Genomic DNA, 26,032 nt, shown 5'->3' with positions numbered 1-26,032 from the left:
AAAACCGAATTCCATGCAAGAAAATGTTTAACTTAATTTGAAAAAAAAAATTAAAGTTTTAAATGACTGCAAAGTCGAACTTAATAACCAAATACCAACAATTAGCATTGCCAAAAAAATAATAATCGCAGCATTTTTAATAAAAATAGAAAATTCATAAAATTTTCAATCGTATTGACATCGACCAGTAGTTAAAAAAAAAAAAAAAAAAAAAAAAAAAAAACAAAATTAAAACCAAAAAAACGTCGTTAGGGCGCAAAGCATTTAAAACGCGCATTGCTCTGATGAATAATCAAATTTGACACAAAAAAAAAAGACTAAAAAGGAGTAAAAAGAAAAAAAATCAACAAAAGTGACATTCGTCTCCCTCCTTTGCGTGCAGCAAAGCAAAATCATTGCATACCTCCGTAGCACGCTGTTTTTGCTAATAGATTGCGGCAACAGCAACAGCAGCAACGGCGGCATCGGGAGGCGAGCGAGCTGCTGTTGCAGTAGGATAAACATTATTTATTTATAATCTACCGTGCAAGTGAGTGCATCGCAGTTGCAGCCACAGCCACAGCGCAAAGCCAACAGCTAGCAGGCGGCAGTTGGCAAGCAGTTTGTTTTTGTTTTTAACAGCAAAATGGGCAATAAATGTTGCAGCAAGCGACAGGATCAGGAGTTGGCACTCGCCTACCCGAGTGGCTATAAGAAATCAGATTACACATTCGGCCAGACACATATTAATAATAGCGGTCAAAAGCACAACAATGGCGGTTCGTTGGATTCCCGCTATACGCCCGATCCGAATCGTGGACCGTTGAAAATTGGCGCCAAGGGTGGCGCTGACATAATACGCCCGCGTACAACGCCGAGTAAGTAGTAGGCATATTCATGCTATCGACGTCTATAGTATATGTGTGTACTTACAGTGACTCAAAGAAGTGATCACGTATTAGTTTTTATATATATATTTTTTTGTAATCATAATTTTTAAATATTCATAAATTTTCTTCTATAAAAATTTCTTAAATCAGTTTGCAGCTCTCAGAAAAAAAAATGCTCGTATATTTCTTTCTTCACGAAAACTTATTTTATTATTATTTATTTTAAATAATGAAAAATATTTCTTATGATTTATCTTTAGCGCTGGATTCTAAGCTTAAGCAAGAATTTCCTATGAAATAAAATACGAGAGACCGTTCGCCACAAAATTTCAAAAAATCAAAGCCAATTTTGTAAATTGCACTTGTTATATAAAAGAAAACCCGCAAAATCAGTCTCCAAAAAAATTCTAAAAAATTAACGAGATTTTTTTGCCGTTTGAAGCTTGCACTTCACTAAAATTCTATGAGCTATAAAACTGCATACCCAAAAATGTTCTAAAGATTGAAATGATCTAAAGATTCAGATGTAAAAGTTGAAATTTTGATGAAAATTTGTTGAATTATCCTAAATTTTGTATAAAGTTTGAAACTGTTATTTATATGTTTTTTTTTTTTTTAAAGCTTGGACGGTATTTTCATACAAAAATAACAAAAAAATTTAGCTCGAAAAACATTAGGAATATTAAAAAAAAATTAACTCGTGGTCACTTGTTTGAGTCACTGTTTGTAAAAACCTCCTTGCATCTGTGTGCAGCGTAAATGTGTGAGTGTAACAATTGCCTGTATGTGTTTGCTTGTGAGTGAGTGTGTAGTAGGGCGGTCCAAAAATACACGCGGACAAAAAAGTTTAAAATGTTAGGATTTTTCTAAAGGGAAAAAGCATTCGTATTTTTTTGTTAAAAAAATTTACATAGGTCTCCCAAAAGCGACAAAATTTCAATCAGTCCCCCAAAATTCTTTTATTAAAAAAATGGTAAACTAAACAATTGGGTATCATTATTAGAAGTCTGCTGAAGAGAAGCAGAGTTTTCGGATTGAAAATATGGATTTTCAAGGATTCTATAACATTTCTACGAAAAAGTGTTTTTCCCCATATATGTAAAATATCTGGAAAACTTCATGCGCTTTGACGCAGTACCAAATATATATATATTTTTTTTTTACAAACAAATGTGAATACTTTCATTCCATTCATAAAAATCCTAGTGGGTGAGAGCTTAATATTTTAAACTTTTTTTTACCACCCTAGTGTGTAGTCTCTCTGCAACGTGTTAATTATTAAGTTGGCAACGCGCAGTGGGGCACTGGGAAATCCAATGAATTTACATGCTCATTTAACTCAGAAGCTATGTGCGAAAATTTCCATTATTATAATGGGTAGTTTTGTAAAAGGATAGACGATTTAATTTTTTTATGGCATTTAATATGCAATCAATTTTGTTAGTGGCGGTAGGCTAGGCAGTGGTTTTAACAAAAATTTTCGTGAGACGAAAACTGTTTTCCAAAATATCCATAAATTCAATTAACTACTATACGTCTAGTCAATTACTTTTCATGAAGCTGTGGTAAAATTTTTTTTTCGCCCTTAAAACGAAAATTTAAAAACGTTTTTTCATGAGCTGGAGCAGAATTTTATGAGTATTTTAGTTGCGAATGCAGGGAAAAAAGTTTTGTCGTCTTTCTCACAATATGGAGCTGGGTGACCCTAGCAAAGCCAAAGCAGGGGCCCTCATCACGACTTCCGTATTTTTTTATTTATTTAATTAAATTTTTTTCGACTCGAGATGAACAATCCGCGGATGCCGTGATTCGAACGCCGTGCAAACTATTTCACGAAAGGACCCAGTTTCGAGCGCTGGTCAGACGGTTGCCTCTGTTCCTAATATATAGCAACCCTGCAAGTGTTAATCTGCCATGAAAAAGCTTCTAATAAAAAACTGTAGGTTCCTCCATTTGTGCAACAACACCAAAACGCACACCACAAATTGGGGAAGGAGTACGGTCAAACACTTAGAAATGCCAGTAAATGTTTAAATTTGAAATTCGTTTTAATTTACCAACGATTTTAACCGTTTTAGTTATTTTCATTACTCCCTGCCTTCAAGCTTTTAGTACATAAGTATGTAACTAAGGAGCACGAAGCGTATGCTCACTACTTTAGCCCTCACAAATGATCGTTTCTTTTAATGTATTTAACTCTATTAAATCAACACTGTATTTAACCGGTGTTGCTTTTTTTGTTGCTGAACCCACCGTAATTTTTAACTTACCCCACCATATACATATGTACATTAGAGTGGTCAAATTTTTTTATGGGGGAAAAAATTTCATTCTAGTTTTTTTCCATTTGATATTCGTAATATCTATACCAACTTTAAATTTTCTACTTTAACCAAAACAGGGTGCTGAATGACCTTGAAATCCGCTACTGGATCGCTGTGAAACTGACAAAATATTGGTGATTTTTATAAAAAGATACTGTTGTCATGACAACTGAAGCTTGTGATATTTTTTTAGATAATTTAAATTTGAAATGTTCTTCGGTTGCTTAACCATTTGTTTGATTAATAAATGTACACACTACTTCTAGAGTAAAATATGAGGATCATAGCATCCTCTAATTTTACACTTAGAGACGTAAAGCACCTCTTTCGGCAAGAGGAAAAATTTTGGAAGCTGCCCCAACCCTATCTCGGGGAATTTTTTTTTGGACCACTCTAATGTACATACATACATAACTTGGTACAGCATGTAGCCCCAGCGTCGACGACTTTTCTTCTTTCGCTTGACTGAGCACAATATCACTTAAGTACGACTTAACGCGGCTGAATAATGAAATGTTTTTATATTTAGTTAAATATGTACAGTGTCGGAAAAAAGTATCGCATTCAAAATGAATCGTGTATGAAAAAACACGAATTTGACTGTCTTTAGTTAGGGTACGGTTAAGCGGAAAATCTTATTTCACCAAAATCTTCTCGAACTAAGCTTTGACTACCTCCTTCAATGGGCGGCTTTCCCCCAACACACTCTGATAGGGTGAGCAATCTGGTTGTATGGTTCCCTTGTGTGGTGCAGCGCACTGGACGAGGACACTATTGGTAGGTAGCTGAGGAGAAAGCAAAGATCTGTCCTCTCATATGCTTATCTATTCATATTCATATTAGCTCGCATTGATATTCATATTAGTATTTATATACTCATTCATATTCATATTCATATTAGTGTTTATGTTCATATTTATATTCATATTCATATTCATATTGATATTGATATTCATATTCATATTCATATTCATATTCATATTCATATTCATATTCATATTCGTATTCGCATTCCTATTTGTATTCAATATCATACTAATATACATACATACAGGGATGTTATGAATATTTTTCATTCGCATTCGGTATGCAAATGATTCGCCACATTTTACACATTCGCATTCGACATTCGCATTCGCATGAAATGATACGAATGTTTTGCGAATGCGAATATGTACATGGGAAGAGAGTCCACTCTAATATTGTTGAAATGGCTCTAAGTCTGTCTAACCAGGGTGCGGACAATAACCGGCTTTTAGCTTCAGGCGCTAAACGGTTCAGTAATATATCAAGCAACATTGATAGAAATAATTTAGAATCTGGAGACATTAAAAAATGTGAAATTAAAGCCCAATTGAAGGCCTGTCTTAAAGAAAAACGAACTCATCTCTGTGAAAATCCCCTCGATTGGTGGAAAACTAAACTACAATAGACATATTGACAGACCTGGCCCGAAAATATTTGAGGGATCCATCTGCCAGCGTTCCGGCCTTATATACGAGGCTCTAATAAATCGCCTCATGGGAGAAAAGGCAGCAAAATTACTTTTTTTGAAATATAATATGCCCCTTTTGAACTTTGACTACTAGATTAAAACACTGTATAGGTTAAGCCCTCGTTAAATGTTCTAATAATTTACAAAATTTTTAAGTAATAAAAACGATGCCTTAAGCATTTAATGTTATTCCTAATATTCGCATTCGCATTCGCTCATTCGCATTCGGAAACCATAACCCTTGCAAAAATAAGGAATGAGCCTAGTATTATGCCCTACTTTTGCACGCCATTGTACCTACATATTAAATATTACGTTGCCCACATATGTATGTGCTTGTGTGTGTATTTGTGCGTGCACTCGCGAGCTTCAACATTGAAACTTGCCCTCTGGCATACGCCTGCTGCTAACGCTTCAGCGGCTGCTGCTGAACTTTGCGACCGCAAGACTACAGCACCAGCTCGCTGAACGACGATGAGGCCGAGACCCCGCCAGTGAAGCATTAATTTTTGCAGTACATACTGCCATAGCATTACATGTTAGTAGTCAACAGCCCAGCTACCGCACGACTGCTGTCTTCATTATTGAGGCCTTTCTCAGCATTACAAGCCAGCTTGAGCAAATTCCATTTGCAGGCCAAAGTTGAAAGGCATAGAATAAAGCTGATTTTCTATGTGCAGCACTTGTACAAATGCCACTTGATACCGATATGCTTGCTCGCCGCATGTGTGCCACATTGATAGGAGATGGCAGTGCGTGTATGTGGTATGCTGCATGTTGCATGCTGCATTGCGCGACGAGTATGTATGACGAGGCCAAGGCTCCTTACTTAAAAAGCCAAGTTGGCAACTGGTCGGCAGGCAATTATTTACATTTCCATTTACATGCGAATTTTTCTACTTCTCAACTTTTACCATTCACACATACGCACACAGAAAAAAATCAGTCGAGTAAATAGTGCAATACAATTAGCGACAGTAAGTGCGCTTGGATATAGTTGGCATTGCAATGCGATATTAATTCATGTTTCATGTATATATCTGCTCCCCTCGCTAGTTAAAAATTTCACTACTTTTTTCAATACTTTTTATTCAATTAGTAGATTGCTGTGAAATGAAATGTAGCTAAGAGAAATATGAAAGTGCACAAGAGATTCCATGTCATGTCACTTGGTGTCTACATTTGTATGTATGTTTGCATGGCATGCAGCTGTAGAATTGTATGCTCAGCCTCTAATGATATTTATACTTTTTTTAGCAATTTAAATGCCGTTTTTTTTGTTATTAAATTTTCTATTCAAGAGTGGTTATGTGCCGAAAATTCACAAAATTCTTTAAACTCCTTATATTCCAAGCCAACTGGTGCAGCTGTCGATTACAGTAAGCTGGAATAATGAATACAATATAGAAAAATGTGTATCAAAAGGGTTTAAATTTATACTTACTTCAATACTCGTCTACATAGAAGAACGTATTCCAATGATTGGACTATGTGACGCCATAATATGTAACTATCAGCGTGAAAAATACGGATTTTTTCACTGATTCCATCGCAAATTCCAACCGAACATAAAACACAAATTCTTGAAATCGGTCCGGAGGTAATCTACCTATATCTTAGTTTGGTTTGGACGGGCTGCTCTTATGAAGAGAGCACTGGATAGCTATTCCTTCGCCCAGGGGAAGATTTTCCGGAATCCTTGTCTTTAAAGCACCCAAATATTTTGGCGAATCTGAACAACCGATCCAGTGAGACAAAGTCTTAGTTGGGGTTCTCTGATACATGTTTAGTGTAACCTCCCTCGTTTAACAACCATATTAAAATATTTCATTCGAGTCAATGAAAGTTTTAAACAGGTGACCAGTGTTGCCGTTGTTCGGATAAAGGGGCAATTTGACAATTTTTAAGCGCCAATACCTTATGACCAGAGTTTTTGAAAATTTTGATTTTTTGCCCCTTTTCCAAAATTACATATGTGCGACTTTGGCCCCTTTTCTGAGAGTTTTTTTTTAGGAAATTTTATCAGAACCATGCTATTAAAAAATATTTTCTCCTATAAGTACGAAAAAATGCATCACTTAAAACTTCTAAAGGAAATGCAATTCTTCTCCTTGCAGCAACTAGATTTATGTGTATGTTTGCAGCCCAGTTTTGTGCAAAGCTTGTCCCGCTATTTTCATTTTAAATTCAACAGATTTATGCTTTTATTAGTAAATAAAAGCAAAAATAATATGGTGACCCTTTTTTTCGTCAATTACCCTTTTTTGCGACTTTCTGAAAATTCTCAACGGCAACACTGCAGGTGACAACCTTCTTCAAAAATATTTTTGAAATAAACTTTTCTTAAACCTCACGCGTTCGTCACTCCTATTAAAGTATGTCTTTTATTTAACTTGTTAATTAAATTGATTTTGAATTTCTAACCAAGTGGCAACCCTTGTCAAAAATACTTACGCATAGGCTTTTCTTAAATACCTACATATCTCTCGTTCGGCACCCATATTAAAGTATTTCATTAAATTTGTTTAAAAGATTTTGAATTTCTAAACAGGTGGCGATCATCTTCAAAAATATTTTAAAAATAAAGCCTTTTAAATCTTTCGTTTGACAACTATATTAAAATATTTCATTTAATTTGTTAATTAAATTGATCTTGAATTTCCAAACAGGTGGCAACTCTATTCAAAAATGTTTTCAAAATGTATTTTTTTCAGATCTCTCGTTGATTTGATTCGCATATAAGATAATTCATTTAACTTGTTGATTAAAATGAGTTTGAATTCTAAAATAGGTGGCAACACTCTTAAATATCATTTTCGAAATAAAGCTTTGGCACCCAGATAAAATAATTTATCTAACTTGTTAATTGAATTGATTTCAGACTTCTGAACAGGTGGCAACCCTCTTCAAAGTTATTTCTAAATAAATAGTGAAAAAATCCCTTTCGTTTCACATCCACAATGTTGTAATATTTGATTTTACATATTACTTAATTGATTTCAACTTTTGAAAAGGTTGCAACTCTCTTCAAAAAGTATCCTATATTAATCCAAGACATAACCTAGTTGTATGTCTAATTTCATTGAAATATGTCTAGCCGTTTTAGAGTGAAAGAGCAGACAACATACTCATACACTCACTCTTAAACGTTGACATTTATACTATTAGAAGCATGCTTACTACAGAAGTCGTTAAACGTGGCTCTAAATCTGGCTTGTGGCCAATAGGCCTACAACCCTTTATAATTCGCAGCATGATTGCGTTACTCTAGCCCAATAATCAATTCGTTAGAGCAGGAATCTCAGAGAGGGCTGTTCGGTTGTTCTCCATTATCTAAGTTGTGTCTCGAGTTGCTTTCTTTTAGCACTCGTCCTCACAACTTGAAACCTAGGAGTTTGTGGAGGTCATCGACATGTTTGAACACAGATGGAATTAGTCATGGCCGAACTAAAGCTTTGATTGTCACAGTTCAACCGTTTTTAAGAAGCAAGTTTGAACACGTTTAAACAGGTATGCCCACGAAAAGCTTGAACGCGGTTGCAGTTGTTAAACGAAAAAAAAAAATCACAAATCGAATTTTTTTCGTGAAAAATCTAAAAATTTTACAAAAAAATTAAAACAATTCTTTGTGAAATTATTTATTTTTTTAATTTAAAAACTTCAATTTTCTTTGTATCGCAAAAACGTTTATTAAGTACATAAATTATAATAATTAGACAAGAATTAACAGATTTTTGAATTCATCCCAAACAGGTACGTTTTAACTAGCTATACCTGTATTTTTTTTTTATGTAATGATCATAATGTTTATTTCATTCACATACTGTACGTACATTAAAATTTAATTAATGTCAACCCCTATGCATAAATCCAATTTACGAAACGTATTTGCTCATAACTTCTACCACTTCTTCTCCTTCCACTTTCCGGTTTATTTACAGCTGGCGTTCAAGGTGGCCTACCCAAGCGGCGCGTCGTTGTCGCCCTATACGACTACAAGTCGCGCGATGAATCTGATTTGAGCTTCATGAAGGGCGACCGGATGGAAGTAATCGACGACACCGAATCCGATTGGTGGCGCGTAGTCAATTTGAGCACACGTCAGGAGGGTTTAATACCGCTAAACTTTGTTGCCGAGGAGCGCAGTGTCAACAGCGAAGAGTAAGTAGATTGTATATGTAGACGTTTTTTTTTTTTATGATTTACAAGGTGCTGATGATTTAATAAACATTTTGTATGTATGTACGTTTCTTTTTTCGATTTCACATTTACCCAGTTGGTTCTTTGAAAATGTGCTACGCAAAGAAGCCGACAAGCTTTTGTTGGCGGAAGAGAATCCGCGCGGCACATTTCTCGTACGCCCGTCGGAACACAATCCTAATGGATATTCGTTGTCGGTGAAGGATTGGGAAGATGGCCGTGGCTACCATGTGAAGCACTATCGCATCAAACCGCTCGACAATGGTGGCTACTACATTGCCACAAATCAGACTTTCCCTTCGTTACAGGCGCTCGTGATGGCCTACAGTAGTAAGTTTGGCATTTATATACATACGCACATAATATTATAACATGTTTACAGTGATGGCCAGATAAAGGTTCCTAAAAGTTAGGTTATAGAAATTTCGTAAAAAGAAACTAACGAAAAGGGTAGAAAACTAATTTTACGACTTTTGTCGAAGGCATTATAATAAGTCTTGCCACCAGAGGACAGGGAAACAGTCTAAGGGCCGTTTTCTCAAGTAGGTTGTTAAATTTAACGCAAATCCTTTAAACGCAAATTTTGTTCTGAAAAAGTGTGTTTAAAAGGCAGTTAAATTTTAAAACCTACATGAGAAGACGACACTAAGTAGTATTCGGTTCATCGAAGGCTAATAGAAGATATTTCTCACCGTTACTAAAGTGACTGTCTGCGAATTTTTTAGGTCGTCAATAGTAGTCATTGATCTCCCTAGGGCGAACATACAAATCGAGAAAATAAACAAGGGTTCCTACAAGGTAGCACCTTCTCGCCACTTGCGATTAGCCTTTATTTATCTGCACTCCAAACCCTGATCTCATATGATGACGATTGTTCAATATTAGCGTCTGGCAATTTAATTCATGACCTACATATGTTTGAAGATGAACAGTTATGTCTCTGACTTCTTACACCTTCACAGTAAACAGCACTTCCTTTTCCTCTATAAAATCAAGACTACCCTCTTTACTACATGGAGGAAGGAGTTCAAGCTTTAATTTGACATTCGCGTTGATGGAACACCAAATCCAACGGTAACTAAATCAAAAGTTCTAAGGGCAAGCCAGTTCGAAAACATACTAGTAGGCATAGTTGTAAACCTATCAAAACCCTGGTACCTGGGTTAATCTCCTAGCTATCGGGAACTGGCGTATCAAAATACGTCCAACTTGTAAAGAAAGCCCGCGCGGCAGTAACCGTTTCTTCCCCTGCTCGCTCAAAATTACTCACCCTTTTTCTTCGGTTCCAACCTGCTGAAACCATGCGTTTCCTGGGGCTATCGTTAATACTTTAGCTATCGAAAATGACCAATGGCCCAATAGATGCTTGCAGGGCTACTTACATACATACTTACACTGACGGATACATTTCAGGGACATATGGGGTAGGGAAGAAAGAGAAAACTCCCCCTATGTCTGCGATCTTCCCTCTTACCACGAACTAAAGAAGATTCGTATAGAGTTTAGGTTTTGAAAAAATCTGGCGATTGTAACATTAAAAAAATTTGGACCATGTAGCAATAGAAACACCAAGTGATCTTACCAATTGCATGTGAAAGAAAGCGAAAGTGGCCCTCTCTAGAGCCCTGGGAAATCTCCGAGAACCCCGACTCGTTAATTAATTATATCCCATCGTTGTCACTTCCAGCTCTCACAAAACGTTGGATCGCTAGTTACTTGTGGACAGTCATCGGCCGCCGTATCTAGGTATAGAACCTCAAAACTCAGCAGGATAAAACAGTGAGTCGCAAGGTGGCATTCACCGCCGCTTCCTGCCCAACAATTATCCCTCCTCACAGTCGCCCCAGGGAGTTTCATTCGACTAATACGCCGATGACTGTTCTATAAGGGACAAAACAATGACGAGCTGGCCTCCACTGAAAAACAACGTTTTTTTTTTGTTTTTGACGGAACGTAACTTACAAGTATCGGTCACCATATCCATGTCCACTTTGTTCACAACTTTAACTAAGGAAGTGCGGCATCAACTGAAGGTAAACGTAGCCAGACGTTTCAAACTACTCTCCGTGACAGAGAAATGCTCAACACATTTGCGATCCGATAAACCGGGTGGGATACCTAGCAATTGAACACATGACTACGGGTCTGGTCTTTGCAATAACCATCTCCAGCAGAAACATAGTGCTAGAAGCTGTCCCCTCCTGATCACGCCGACGAGATGGACTGCTGTGCGAGACAAGATCACTAGAGCAACACCGGTTCAACTGGTATAGCAGGCTCAACTCCTACAGAGCCAGCGTAACTTAGGGAATCGCTGACGCCTTCTTAGGATGCGAAACTATTTTATATATACCCTTCCAATCTAATACTTGATATCATCGGAGACGTTTGGACTCAAACAAGGCAGACCCCCCTCTTTTTTTTGCAACTTCGGTTGAACATATCAGATGATGAAGATGTCTACTGGGCAATTTTTGGGAGAAAATAACTGCTACAACAATACCAACAATAACCAACTTTGTAGGTCTGGCCAGTCTAGGGCGAAGTAAACAGGCTTGACGAGTCCTCTGCCTAGACTCAGTATCAATAATTCGTATTTTTTTAAGTAGTTGAGTTGTGAAATGGCTTTGGTTCGGAGCAATTCATACAGCGAAATAGTTGATAACACTGGATCACAGATTTGTGTTTTTCTGTTCCACGGATGCTCCTATCCAACCAATGCCTATGTATGAAAAATGAGCCGGAAATAATGTTACTCATTCGCCATGTACACTCCTTTCTTAAAATTTTTTATACAAAAAATATTTGCCCATTTTCATTTGACCATTCGTACCTTTTTCTATCAATCGATTTTCTTCATTAGTGTCTCATACAACTCATACAAAAATTTACCAAGAAACTGCATTTTTTTTAATTTTTCCCTCTTAAAATTTAAATTTTTAATGTATTCATTAAAAAAAAAAAAAACTCGGAATAATTAATTAATTTCCCAGAATCAGGCCTATCGAAAAGTAATGTATACTTCAGCTTTCATTTGCCATTAATTCGTATTAAGATTATACATACGTGATTAAGTGAAACCACTTTTTTTTTTAGCTGAATAACGGTAAATTGAAAATATCTCGAAAACTTATCCATATAAAAATAAATTAACTCGATTTTCGGAATCAGCCAAAAATTCTAAATAAATCTAAATCCTTGGAACATTTTTGTTGTAACCCAGTGTTACTTTCTATTATTCAGCACTTGGTAACCTTTATATGACTTCTATTGTATGCACAAACATCCAACTCACTACAATACAAACGTAAACTCTGTGAATTTGTGCAACTTAAATTGGTTTTAATTTCCGCAGAAAATGCACTTGGCCTTTGCCACATTCTGTCACGTCCGTGTCCGAAGCCACAGCCGCAAATGTGGGATTTGGGACCGGAATTGCGTGACAAGTACGAGATACCACGCTCCGAAATTCAGTTAATACGCAAATTGGGACGTGGCAACTTCGGCGAGGTGTTCTACGGCAAATGGCGCAACAACATTGACGTCGCTGTGAAAACGCTGCGCGAAGGCACCATGTCAACACAGGCATTCCTGCAAGAGGCAGCTATAATGAAGAAGTTTCGACACAATCGTTTGGTGGCATTATATGCCGTCTGCTCACAGGTAAGTGTAAGTGCAAGTGCACGGAGTGGAGAGTGACTGCATTAGCATAATTATGTCGAACTATGCTCATGAATTTTCTTGCGCTTTTATTCATTTTTTTTTTTTTTTGCAGGAGGAACCCATTTACATTGTGCAGGAGTACATGTCCAAAGGCAGCTTACTGGACTTCCTGCGTGAAGGTGATGGCCGTTATTTACACTTTGAAGATCTTATTTACATAGCCACACAAGTGGCATCCGGCATGGAATATCTCGAATCGAAACAATTAATACATCGTGATCTGGCCGCACGTAATGTACTAATCGGCGAGAATAATGTTGCCAAAATTTGTGATTTCGGTTTGGCGCGTGTCATCGCCGATGACGAATACTGCCCCAAACAGGGTTCACGCTTCCCTGTAAAATGGACTGCGCCCGAGGCGATAATCTATGGCAAATTTTCAATAAAATCCGACGTTTGGTCTTATGGTATTCTACTAATGGAATTATTCACCTACGGACAAGTGCCATATCCAGGCATGCATAGCCGAGAAGTGATTGAGAATATTGAACGAGGCTTCCGCATGCCAAAACCGACTAATCATTATTTCCCCGATAATATTTATCATCTACTACTACAATGTTGGGATGCGGTGCCGGAGAAACGACCAACATTTGAATTCTTAAATCACTATTTCGAATCGTTCACTGTGACGTCAGAGGTGCCCTATCGGGAAGTGCAGGATTAAGCAGTGAGTTTGGGGGCGTAGTAGATAGTTGCGGAGCACTCGAAACGGCAGCGTGTGGGGAGTTGACGGCGCCGGCAGCGAGTGCTGCATCATTATTGCCAGTGCGATATACACATATACATAAACATAAAGATAACTAGTTTTAATTTTAAGCCTTTTTAATTGAATTGAGATGTGAGTAAAGGAAGGAGTCTTATGCAAAAAGTAAAAACTGAATAAAAAGTAATACAAAAAAAAAATAATAGAATTGGAGTAGCGCAAATGGTTGGTTAGCAGCAAATTAAGGTGCATACGCGTATTACATACACATATGTACACATATGTATGTGAGCGCTAACATTGTCAATGTTGTAACAATTGAAAGACAATTTTTACATCAAAAAAGAATATTAAAGAAAATAAAACAGAAAAAGAGAAGAACATACTGCTACATACTAAACGCTATTCTACATTATATACATTACATATAGTACGAGTATGCTATATACGTACGTCTATAATAGTATATGATAAAAAGAAAAAAAAAACACAAAAACAAAAAAAAAACCATATTTTACACTTGATAAGCGAAATCTTTTATAATTTATATAGAGGTATTTATGTAACTTTAAGCTTATGGCAAATGAATTGTGCTATATGAAAAAAAAGCATTTAAAAACAAATAACGACAACAACCACAACAATAAATACATAAATAAAAAGTCAGTCAAGCTGCAAGTTAAATCTATAAAATTAAAAGAAACAAATCTGTAAAAAACTTTGCAAGAAAACAAGAGTAAATAGTGGATCGTATGCTCGTTTTCATACCAAACAAAATTATTTTTAATTTTCCTATTGTGCTAATTACACCGCGCGACAAAAACAAAAAAATAAAATCAAAACCCATGAAACAATCGGCGTCTTTAGTTTTTCTTCTGCCATAAATACGTTTTCGTCTTTATGCATAAAAAAAATGAATCGTTTTTAATTTTACAGAATTGACTCTTTAATTTGATATTCCACATTGCACTGCATTTTTTAAATTAATCATTGAACTTTCAAAGTCCTTTAAAAGAGTCCTGACTAGAGAGAAAAACTAAAAATGCAGTTTTACTATATTTGGCCCATAATATTACGAATATATTAATTTTTTGTATGTGTAAAATTGACTGTCGTATGGTGTTATAGGAAAATTTTGACAATTTCCTTTAGTACGAAAACAAGCATACCACCAAGTAATTTTTCAAGGCATTTATTAAGTTTTTCTTTGCGCTGATTAAGCGCTCTCTCTTTCGCTCTTACTCTCACACTTTCTATCAAGCTCATTGTAAATTATCTGCATTTGTATTATTTGCATTATAATTTTTTCTTATTGTTTTTGCGCTCCCTCGCGAGTGCTTCTTTTTTAAACCTTTTATAACCGTAGTATGTAGCTTTTAAAGTTTTATTATATTGTTATAAGTCTATTGAAACTTTTCCGAATAATTGCAACTAAATTTACTAAAAAAAAAATTTATACTGCTCTAAGAATTAGTTTATATACTTATAAAAACTATGTAACAAGTTTAAATGAAAATGAAAATAAGTGTGCAAAAACATGGTACTGCATTTATACATACAATTTACTTTTAGTATACCACTACATACATACGTATATGTACGTTTTCAGTCTATTAGACATACTAAATATTTACTTACTTATACATACATACATACCCATGCATCACTTTGAATTAACTAACTAGCATTTACGTTCTGAAAAAAGTACTAACCTTTGATTGCTATGAAATCCATTAAATCTCAATTGACATAAAAACAGGAAATGTTATCAATATTGTATTGGCTAAGAATGTCGGTTTTAATTGCTTTATCCTCAAACATCTCTTTTTTTTTTACCTAAACCACAAAATTTCTTAATGCCAGTTTACATCGAAAGTCGTTTACCGAACACCTCGCTATTTGTTGTCCTTCTTAATGTTTTATCCTTTAAATAAAAATTAAGAATGACTACCTATCTGATGATTAGCGATTCGATATTCCTCTGAGCTTTTTTCTTGGTTGTCTTTCCATGTAATCCAGAGGCCGGAATAACGGTATCCGTGTTCGAATGGTTACCCGCTTCGAATCGAATGAAATTAAATGTCAGCTGTTTTTTCTAAAACACATTTTAGATTAGAAAAAAAAGCGAACTTGTTATCGAGTACCGTATTCTCAAAATTAAAATTTGCACCGAGTTCCATTTGATCAAGAAGGACGTGATTCGGCCCTGAGTTCGATTGTCTTTTCCACAATCTGAAGTGGTAGCAAATTATTTTATATTTGCATGGAAAGCTGTTGGCATTACCTTTAGAATGAATACTGACATTATCCAATCACTTTCGCAACTGATAAAACAGTCATAATTTTCATAATTATATTTTCTCGACTTTAGAATTAATTTAACTTCAAGCAATGCTTATGAAAATATCACGACACTGAATTTTCGTTACTCGTAGAAAAAAATCTGAGGAAGCCAAACTTAAACTTGTATGCCGGCTCTTTATTATTTTACTTGAATTTGAATTGAAAATAAATATTTTTTTCAACTTATAATAGCCGTCATCGACTCGGTAACAGTTCGAGAGTGGCGAAACGAACGAAATCATTGAAGTACAACCAAACTCGCTATCGTCTATCTTTGCTAGCTAAGTTTGTTGCTACTTTCACATGCAAATTTTTTCGTTAAGCGACTGGAACTCAAACATAGCTAGCAGAGAAATGGCGAATCGATGACGGCTATTGCAATTTTTTAGTTTATTTGAAGTAAACAGCCTTTGAATATTACCAATTGTTAACAGTAGATATTTCTATTGGTTGCGTTTGCACAGTGGATTAAAAAAGGAGAGTGTCGGCTTATAATAAATATCGCAGGCGTTCTTCAAATTTGGCTCATTCCAATCAAATGATTTACCATGTTTTTTTTTTACAGCAAATTAAAATAAAATATTGCTTCAGCTTTGGCAGGAAGATAAAAATATCGAGCTCTACGTAAGATAAATTTTTTTCAAAGTTTTCTTTTTGAAGCAGAATTGTCCTAAAGCATCATTTTTTTCATAAAAATGTATCTTACGTTGTTTTTTTTTTGTAGTTAGGGCTTGATATGACCTTTGAACATTTACGTGTTGAAATAATTTTGATTCATAAAATAATTTTTAAGGTTTTTGTTCTAAGTTATAAAAATTTTTATGAAATCGATTTGCCAATTCTTACTGTAAAACTAAGTTTCGAATTTTTCGAAGGTTGTTGCAGTGACATCTCCCTACCTAATTTTTAAGTTGCAGAAAATATAATTTTTTGTCCGTAATTCATTATTTTTAGAGCCTGAAAGGTCGTAAGCCGGAGTTTTGAAAGAAGTGAAATATTAAATTAATTAAAAGCAATTAAAATTTGATAGCCATATGAAAGAAGAAGTTAATGGAATACATTTATTTAAATTTAACTTTTTTTATTTGTATAATATTTGAAGTATTAGCACATATTCGAGAAAAAAAAACAATATATAGTTCAATTTTTTGTTAAACCTACAAATATGGTATCATTGAATTCAAAAATCTACGAAAATTGCTAGGCTTTTCATTAAAGATGTGTTCAGCCTCTGCCATGAGTGAAAAAATTCAGCTCATTAAATAATCTTTTATAAATGCAATAAATTTCGAGTCGTACTCTGTAAACAGAGAAGAATTTTCAAATCAAATTAATGTATAGGTTAAAATTTATGTGAAAAATTTTGTTATGAATTTGTTGATGATTTATTTTCAATATAAAATAAATTAATTTAAAATTAAAACTTTTTTTTCAAAGGTGAAAAAGTTAAAAAAGTTCAAGTAATTCAATAAAAAAGGATATTTTTCAAAATTCGATAGATATGTACCTACGTAATTTTTTAAAACAAATTTCTTAAAGTATTTATTCATTGTACTTAAAATATGTTTGCACAGTTTTTTTTACTAAAAATTTGTTGATTTCGATTTGTTCGGGCCGAGCGACCGATGCGTAGCCCCTTTGATGCACAAAGTGCCGGTTTCTCAAGTAGCAATCTATAACTGGCCTTTTTTTTCTATATTTTTCTGAAAAAAAACTAGACATTTCCGTCAACGTGTCAACATTTATGGGATTTTTATGGCCTTTCCAGCTTAGGAATGAGAAAAGTCGCAAATATTAAAAAAAAAATAATATTTTTTGTGTTCGTCTCCACTGAATTTTTCAAGTTTACTTAGATTTTTAAATCAGGTTCACTTTTTACATACCTATCGGTACTCCATTTATAAAAACAGACCAAAATGTGCATTCTCTTTACATTCTCCATTTTGGATGCGTCAATTAGTTAACCAAATGACTACAATGAAGGGCCCAGAATTTTGGACTCATAAAGACAAACTCAGATATTTCATTCCACTGCGCGGTTATACTGCAGCGCGAAATTCAAATTCAATTATTTTGTACTCATGTGTTTTCCATTAAAAAAAAACATAAAATTTGTTAACAACAACAAAAAATGTGTCACAATCTACATAGTTCTCAAATTCAACTGCAGCAACAACGTTCATTCCCAATACGAAAATCTATTTTATTACTTAAAAAGCATTCCTGAAATCACTACTCGAATCACCAGCATAATCTCATGCAATTTTCTCGTGCCTCTTACGCTCGTGCTCCAATAAGCTCTGCCTTTTTCCATTTTCGAATTTCCATTTATTCATTTACTGCTCACTACTCACAAAGGTTTCAGAACTACATACATACTTACGCATATCGTTTACATTTTCAATTTTTAATAGCATTTTTCCCTCATCCATCTACATTTTACTCTCCATTTTAACTAGCTTCTTCAGCTGGGCCAACTTTCTCGCATTAGAAGATCAATTTAGAATAGTAACTTCATTTAAATTGTTTATAAATAGTATATGAAAAACAAAAATCGTATGCATACATACATATAATAGATATAGACATATAAATAGATATGAATGAAACCAAAGTTATTGTTTGTTACAAAAAAAAAGAAAGAGAAAAAATACATAAAACATTTGCAATTGTAAAAGTCCATTTTTTTATTTGTAACGAATTTTCTTAAGTATGTAAGCCATAAAAATAATACGTACACGAATTCTTGCATACTTACATACATATACACTCATATGTATAGTACATACAATCATACAAATATTCAAATGAAAATGCAATGAAAGCTGAAACTCGTATTTTTTTGTTGCAATCGCAAAACATACCACATACATACATATGTACGAAGCACGCATAACCAAAGAAATTAAAATTTTATGTATCATTCAAACGAAAATTAAAAATCAATCAGAAATACTAAATATGTATGTACATTAGGGTACTCGTACTTTTCGACCGTACGCTCCAAACTTTTCAGCATAACGAATGCCACACTGATTGGCCTAAAGCTTTTTGCCAGCGCATAGTTATCCTTTCTCGGTTTAGAAATTAAAACTACCCTGCCTTTCCTCCAAATTGTGAGAACGTGGCCAAATTGCAGACAGGTCCTAACAACTTTTATTAGAGCTCCTATAAGTCTATCTCGCCCACACTTTCGGATATGCATCGGATACACACCAACTGGGCTCGGTGACATAAAATCTTCAAAAGAGGCCAAAGAAAACATCAATGACTCCTCAGTCACCACCCTTGATGCTATATACTAGGTTGGTCTGGTGACTCCTCCCGTCGCGCTATCCCTCTAAGTATCTCTGCGTCAGCAATTAATCTGCTAACCGGCAAATTTTTTTTCCTAGTTTTCTGAGTGAATCCAGCCAACCATCCGGTCGTCTGTCAGAGACCTTTTCATGTTGTCGATATCACTACAGAAGTCTATAATAGCTCAATGTTAACGTGCGAATTTGCCTCTTTAATGCCTTATTCAGAAAACTCCTAGACCTTTTACGGAGTTTGGTAAATTCAGCGTTCCACCATGGGACCGCTTTGTTGTTATTGTAGCAGCATACAAATTCCCCAAAGACTTTTTGGGGAGTGTTGCTGGAGTGACAGTCCTTGGCCAGATATAAATCTGGGTCGTTCCGGTTACGTAGACCCGACTGTCGTGGGAACGATGGGACCGCTTCTTCCTGCCTGCTTCTTCTTAGCTGACATACAAATTTTCTCAGAACAACAAATCAAAGTACTCGTTACCTTGGGCGTCGCCTCTACAATTGATTTAAGGTTTTTGAGGATTCCGAGCTTTTTGCACTTGGCAAGTATCATACATACTTGTGTGTGATACTAAGTTTAAAACGAAACATTTTAACAAAACAAACGCCCTTATATTCATCGCTGAGAAGGTAATTTCGGGCTTCAACAACTTTCAGACAAGCTCCTGTGCTGGTTGCCTCAACCACGAGCGTCGGTTTTGACGGATTATCTGAGAAAGCAGTTTTATGGTGCAATACTTGATCCAGCAGCAGGTTAGCAACCTGGCCTTATGCACATTCGACACAAGCACACTAGGCGCTGTTCGTATAACTATTGCTGAGAAGCAAAGGATGCTCGTTAGCATTGGGTTGGCCCCACTTTGTTTCACTTTTGCTAGGGGAATTAGCCTTTGGACTCCGCGTAGCAGAGTGTGATTGGCAATTTTTTACAATAATCCGAGTGTGCCGTGGCTCTAGTCGAAGAGGATGTTATTGCTTTTGTCGGCTCTGTTTTGAGGATTGCTTCATATAAGTAGTGTTGTCGTTTTCAGCTTCGTATCCATAATTGGTTAGTGGTGGTCAAACAGTGTCGTCCGTATAGGCAGACACGCCGTACCTGGGTAAGGGTTACGGTGCGTTCAGAAATGCATCAAGCCAAAGCAGGAGTCTCTTTAATTTCTAAACTATATTTGATTGAAATGTCCAATATGCGCCACCACGGTTAAATACCGAGTTGGAACTCAGTTGCAGATACTGATGCTTTGGCTTGATGCATTTCTGAACACAGCCTTATTAATTCTGTGACTAGGCCTTAGAAAGTTCACAACCAGGTTTATGTTTTACACGGGTCATCCGGCTTTGAAAGTGCAAAGGTAATTGGTTTGGGCAAATATTTACGGTTAGATGGATGCGTAAGGCTTGGTAGGTTAATAAAGCGCAGGAATTCATGAATGCCTCCTTCGCTTTGGTCCGCTAGACAGACAAAGAAGTGACGGTGAAATGAGCGTCTTCTTGCCCACGATAGGGCAGGTCAGTGCCAGTGTAAATTTCTTCCTTGTCGCGGCAGCTCTCATTGCCCCGGCAAGTCTATTCTTGGCTTGGCCAGAAAGAGTTGACGTCAAATAGGGTGCTTCCTTCGAAAAGATACTTGGCTGTTGAGCTCGAGAGGTGGTATTTTGTAGTCTGGCAACTTAAAAATATCGAGATAGTTGGTTAGAATGTTAGTATGACCGAATCTGGTGTCTTTCCATTTTGACAGTGCATTTCATCTTACCGCAATGCCGCTTGCCTGAAGCTTACCAAAGAGGTCTACGGACAGAAAGTTTTGGAGTGTTTCCAGGGCTTTAGTGAACGTGGATGGCAGCGCTCTTGGTGAGTTTAGAATTAGTGGGCGGCTTATCCAGTGATGGCAGTGACGTCGTAGAATAATGTAGGATATACGACTGCTGTGTTTATTCAGTGCACTATACGTTTCATGCCTATACTAGTCGTTTTGCATGCGTAAAGGGCGGCCTAAATTTAAAATATGTGGTCCCAATTTTTGGAAATGTATACCTTTCGCGTGCGTGAGTAAATGACGTGAAATTTTGTATTTATGACTTCTACTATTCCCTTTCTAAGCACACCCAGTTTTTGTATATTAACTGTCACCATGACTTTTTCTCTACCTGCCACCATATAGTCGAAAGACTGCCCGATATAGTGTAATCTATTCAATATCTGCAAACCTAGGTAAATTTAATAATTTAAGTTTTTAATTTGAACTCCCAGTGTATATAATTTAATTTGCGCTTTTCATTCGTACTCCAAGTAGATAACCATCCCCATATGAACACAGCTACAAAAAATAATACATACTGGTTTACTTCGGTATTAAAACAAAAAAAAAACACCAAACGAAACCTTTTTTCATCATAAATTATTATAATTTTAATGTACATAAATCACACAGTTCTATCACATACGCCTACATTTAAATATACAAAAAAATACATACATACATACATATGTGCATGGGTCAATCTATATCAAATGGTCAAATGGTTGGCATCGACCATTTTTATAAATAAAAATATATTTTGATCATACTTTTGTTTTATCATACATACATTTAACAACGTTCTGTTAAACGAAAAGAAAAAATTTTTTTTTTGAAAGTCACAATTTCCGGGATTTAGCTAGTTTATTTTTTGTGCAACTCAAAAACTTTTACAGTTACAAAAATGCTTCTGCAGTGAAATTTGGGCAATCGCTACGCTAAATTTTCGTCGCCAAAATTCTCTAAAAAAAGTAGTGGGAACCTACAGATATTCAACAAAAAAAAAGTAACATATGCAATGTACATTCAGCCAAATATGGCAGTATGAAGAGCATTTAACTAGATGTTGCGTGTTTCTAGGCGCGCCTGCTATTGTTTTGAAATCTCCTGATATTTATCCCCAGTTTCACCAATCAATTTGAAATTTTATTAGGCAGTGAAAATTGAATGGTGCCACTATGTGTTAGGGCTGTAAAGAAAATATATATAAGAAAATCGAAACATTAAAAAAGTACAGAATTTTGAAAGTAATAAAATCGTAAAAGTAAATCCTTATAAGAATTTTCGACTTCCGACTGATCTTAAAGAATGTGTTTTTTTTAAGATATAAATTTTAATAAGTTTTATTTTTTTTTGCAAACCCTAAATAATATTATGTTATACAATTTATATACACAGGCAGATTCTGAACAGAAACTCCCTGGGAGTTTTCTTTCTTTTCCCTTTGCTCCTATTATGAATAAAAATTCCCTAAGGATTTTTTGTTTTAAATAACAGACTTGAGCTGTGTCAAAAAAAAGTGTCAACAGCTCTTTCGAAGTGCGAATTTCGTCCCTCCAAATTTTCGGGGATAATGCTACTCCCTGGTAGTTAATTATTGTATGATTTCTTTCTCGGGAGGAACAAATTCCCGGAGAACAAATTGCTCGGGAGTATTCAGAATTCGGCTGATAATTTGAATTAACTTTTAATTTAGAGTTTGCAATAATTTTTTTTCTTAAAGTAAACACCTTGCAACCTTCAGGATATTTTAAGATCAGTTAGAAGCACTGTGTGAAAAAAGTTTGGTCAAAAATTAACAAAAGCTTTTGCTTAAAGATTTTTCAAATTTAAAAATTCTGTAATTTTTTATTTTTCGAGCTTTTGTTTAAAAACATATATATATATTTTTAGCCCCAAATATCACCAGAACAATTTTTGTAATTACAATATGCAGTTTTTGAGACATTAAAAAAAAAAACTTGCAAAATTCGGGAAATTGTGAAATTTTTAACTACCAAAAAAAAAAAATATATTTTTTCATTGGTCGATTCGACATGGATTGACCCACATACAATAACACTTTAATTTGACCGTTGTGCGTGCTAAGCTGCATACACACAAGCATATTTATGTTATTAAAAGGCAGCTTATTTACATATTTAACGATTATTAAAAAATAATTTTAGTCACACATATTTACATACATACTCGTATAAATCGCCAGAAGAATTGCATTGCATCCATCCTCATTGTCGTATATGACACCACATATTTACATACATACATACATACATACATGCCATTCATACTCACTGAAATGCAGACATACATACAGACATAGATATACAAGTATAACTACATACATACAACCATAAATTTATAACTAAGCATTTTTCATAATGTTATGTTAAAATTAGTGCAAACATACATATACATAAATTAAAAAAATAAACTCGAAAAAAGTTATATTAATGAAAAACAAAAACAAACAGAAAAAATCATTAGATTGTGATTAGGATAATCTTGAATGATAAACTATAAAAAAATTGTTTAGCGTAGTTGGTAATTTTTTGTACATAAACAAATGAATATTATTAAATTTAAACAGTAATAATAACTATTAAAGTAATAATAATTGCAAATGGTAGAAGTGAGAGTATACACAGAATTCGCCATATAAGCGAACAAAAAAACGGAAATGAAAGAAGTGAATCATAAATCATAGCTGACAGAAATTATGTGTAATAATAATGAAATAAATTATGATATAAAATTAAAAAAAAATATATGAATTGCTTATTTTACTACCTACACCTTTAGTTGAATGGCGTGGGCGTATTAAATGGTAAGAAACTTATGTAATGGAATAATAATTATTTTTGGTACAGAAAAAAGCCTCATTCTATTGACTAGGTACTGTGTGGAACGAAGGAGGAAAAAATAGCCATTTCATTCTAGCTTTTGTCCGCAACCCTGTCCGCATGATATACGGTTTAACGTTATGCCCTCAAATGTTACAAATGTTCCTTTCCTTTAGATTCTACTAGATATACAAATTATAGCGCAGCAGTCGGATTCCAGCATTCGCCATTGGTAATTTTGATCGTCAAAAATCTCCAAAAGAATAGCTGACGCGACTAACCACACACAAGACTTACACAAGGCTTATATTATATTTATAATTAACATTTCAATAAAAAAAAATTACATTCATTATAGAAACAAATATTTTTCGATATTCCCGCTAGAAACTACACCTTCGGTATAGAAACCCTACATGAAAAACTCTCAATTGATAATATGCTTTTAAATTAATACAATTTATGTACAGGGGCCCGAGATTTTTCCGTCCGGGCCCGGGTTTTCTATCGACGGCCTGCCTACATGTCGCTCATATTGCCAGATTTTGCCGATTTCCGCTTAGAAAATTTTGGCGACGGAAATTTTGCGCTGCGATTGTCAGAATGCCACTGCATGGTCGGGGTCTTTTTTTTAAGAATTCAGCCGTTTCAGTGATTTTCATAAATTTTGGAAATGTGGTAGCACAATTATAAAATGCTGTCGAAATAATTCGTTGTATATACGTCAGATCGGTACCTCGAAGTAACACTTCAATTAACTAAGAAAAAAGAATTGACATTTAAAAGAGGTGGCAACCCTCTTTAATAATAGTTTAGAAATAATGCCTACTAAATCTCGCGTTTGACACCCATATCAAAGTATTTCATTTAAATTGTTACTTAAATTGATTTTGAATTTCTACACAGGTGGCAGCCCTCTTAAAAAATATTTTCGAATTCAAGATTTCTTAAGTATTTCCCGTTAGATATATGTACGTACCCGTATTAAAATATTTTCTTTAACTTGCTAATTAAATTAATTTTAAATATCTAAACAGGTGGTGACCCACATCAAAAAAATGTTCGTAATAAATACCCATATTAAAATATTTTATTTAACTTGTTATTTAAATTGACTTCAACATTTTGAAAAGGTGGCAGCTCTATTCAAATCAATTTCCATATACATTTTTGTTGAACCCCTTTCGTTTGACGCCCCCATTGCAGTAATATTTTGTTTACATTTTTAAATAATTGATTTTAATATTTTAGTATATTCAGTGACAACCTAATATATGCCTATGCATGTGACCAGGTTTTGTGATGATGGAGTTATGCTATAAGGTTAGGCTAGGTTAGGAGGGCGTGAATGGAATGTTCCATACTTTCACTCTGAGACATTGTTGTCCTCTTCAAGTGAGTGTCAGGAAATGAATGAGTCATTCACCTAACCGGTGTTCCTATTAAGAGAGAAATTATGAACAATTTTTCACGGCATTAACCTACTGAGCCAATTGTTATCTGATGACTGTGGTATACATATCCGAGGAGAATTACTGTAGCAGTCCCCATCGCTTTCCAAAAGTACTGTTGTACGTGTAATATGTTGATAGACCCTTCCCCGCTCTCTCCTCCACTTTTTTCCAGCTAAGTTTGGAATAACGAATGATACCAAGATAAGTATTTTGTCTCGGAGGAGAGATGCAAAGCAGCTACCTCTAATTTCGGCAGAGAAAGAGTGTTGTATTTGGTTTTCCCCGTAAAGTTCATTTTATGAGCGGTGAACAACCAATCTGTTTTGGTTATTCTACCTAAAGATATCGCTAGAATGCTGAATACCATATTCACAAGTGTCCTACTTATTGCTTCCATTTGGATATTAATGAAAGCTCCTTCAATATCTAGAAAGGCATGCAAGTGCATTTTTGGGATTCTAACGATTTCTCAAGACTACTTACCAGTTCCTCAAACACGGTTTCATTAAATCTACCCTTAAAGCATGGGTGTTGTGGTGAGTATGTACTACTTTTTGCCTATCCACAAAACCTGATACCTCATCTAATAGAACACGATGCCAATTTGCTGCTTGAGTAGCAGAGATTTGGTCTGTGTTACCTGGAAAATGGGTTTCAATTAAACTTCTAAGGCACTCCTGGCTGGAGATCATCTAAAAGCCATCTGTCCTCAAAAGACTGAGCCTTAACCTCATTTGTGGTTTCTACTCTTCCGCAGAGCTATTGCCAGGATACTCTCTTTGTAGCTTCAATAATAATATGTACTTTTACATTTGTTAAAGTTGGTTCTTATATTTCTTCAAATCTTCAGTACATACTTTTCTTATTCAGGTTAGAGATAGGAGACAAATTATTTACAGGCACATCACAAACATTTAACAGTTCCCTGTAGCAAACCACATAAAACAACAAGTAAATCATGGATATACG

At 35.0% G+C, this 26,032-nt stretch overlaps 1 protein-coding gene and 1 long non-coding RNA gene across 2 annotated transcripts; both read left to right on the top strand.

Moving 5' to 3' along the window:
• Positions 1 to 243: 243 nt before the first annotated feature.
• On the top strand, positions 244 to 14,153 carry LOC118747365 (tyrosine-protein kinase Src64B). Its single transcript, XM_036481425.1, has 5 exons — positions 244 to 857; positions 8,630 to 8,849; positions 8,965 to 9,218; positions 12,244 to 12,551; positions 12,664 to 14,153. Exons 1-5 carry the CDS (start codon positions 626 to 628, stop codon positions 13,276 to 13,278), a joined length of 1,629 nt encoding a protein of 542 aa, XP_036337318.1. The 5' UTR covers positions 244 to 625; the 3' UTR covers positions 13,279 to 14,153.
• A 4,412-nt stretch (positions 14,154 to 18,565) lies between these two features.
• Positions 18,566 to 21,326, top strand: LOC118747363. The gene is made up of 2 exons (XR_004993944.1): positions 18,566 to 20,477; positions 20,755 to 21,326. It is a non-coding gene; the product is annotated as an uncharacterized LOC118747363 (long non-coding RNA).
• The last annotated feature ends 4,706 nt before the right edge of the window (positions 21,327 to 26,032 follow it).

The sequence above is a fragment of the Rhagoletis pomonella genome, unplaced genomic scaffold, assembly GCF_013731165.1.
Source record: "Rhagoletis pomonella isolate Grant_MI unplaced genomic scaffold, Rhpom_1.0 Rhpom_scaffold_00011, whole genome shotgun sequence".
Taxonomy (NCBI): Eukaryota; Metazoa; Arthropoda; class Insecta; order Diptera; family Tephritidae; genus Rhagoletis; species Rhagoletis pomonella.
The sequence above is the reverse complement of the archived record's forward strand: the minus strand, read 5'-3'. Positions and strand labels throughout refer to the sequence as shown.

Bases quoted from the DNA above. Each gene is read 5' to 3' on its own strand.
- LOC118747365 (XM_036481425.1), top strand. From the start codon at position 626: ATGGGCAATAAATGTTGCAGCAAGCGACAGGATCAGGAGTTGGCACTC. The intron at 8,850-8,964 runs GTAAGTAGATTG...ACATTTACCCAG, and splicing joins CGCAGTGTCAACAGCGAAGA to TTGGTTCTTTGAAAATGTGC. The intron at 9,219-12,243 runs GTAAGTTTGGCA...TAATTTCCGCAG, and splicing joins GCTCGTGATGGCCTACAGTA to AAAATGCACTTGGCCTTTGC.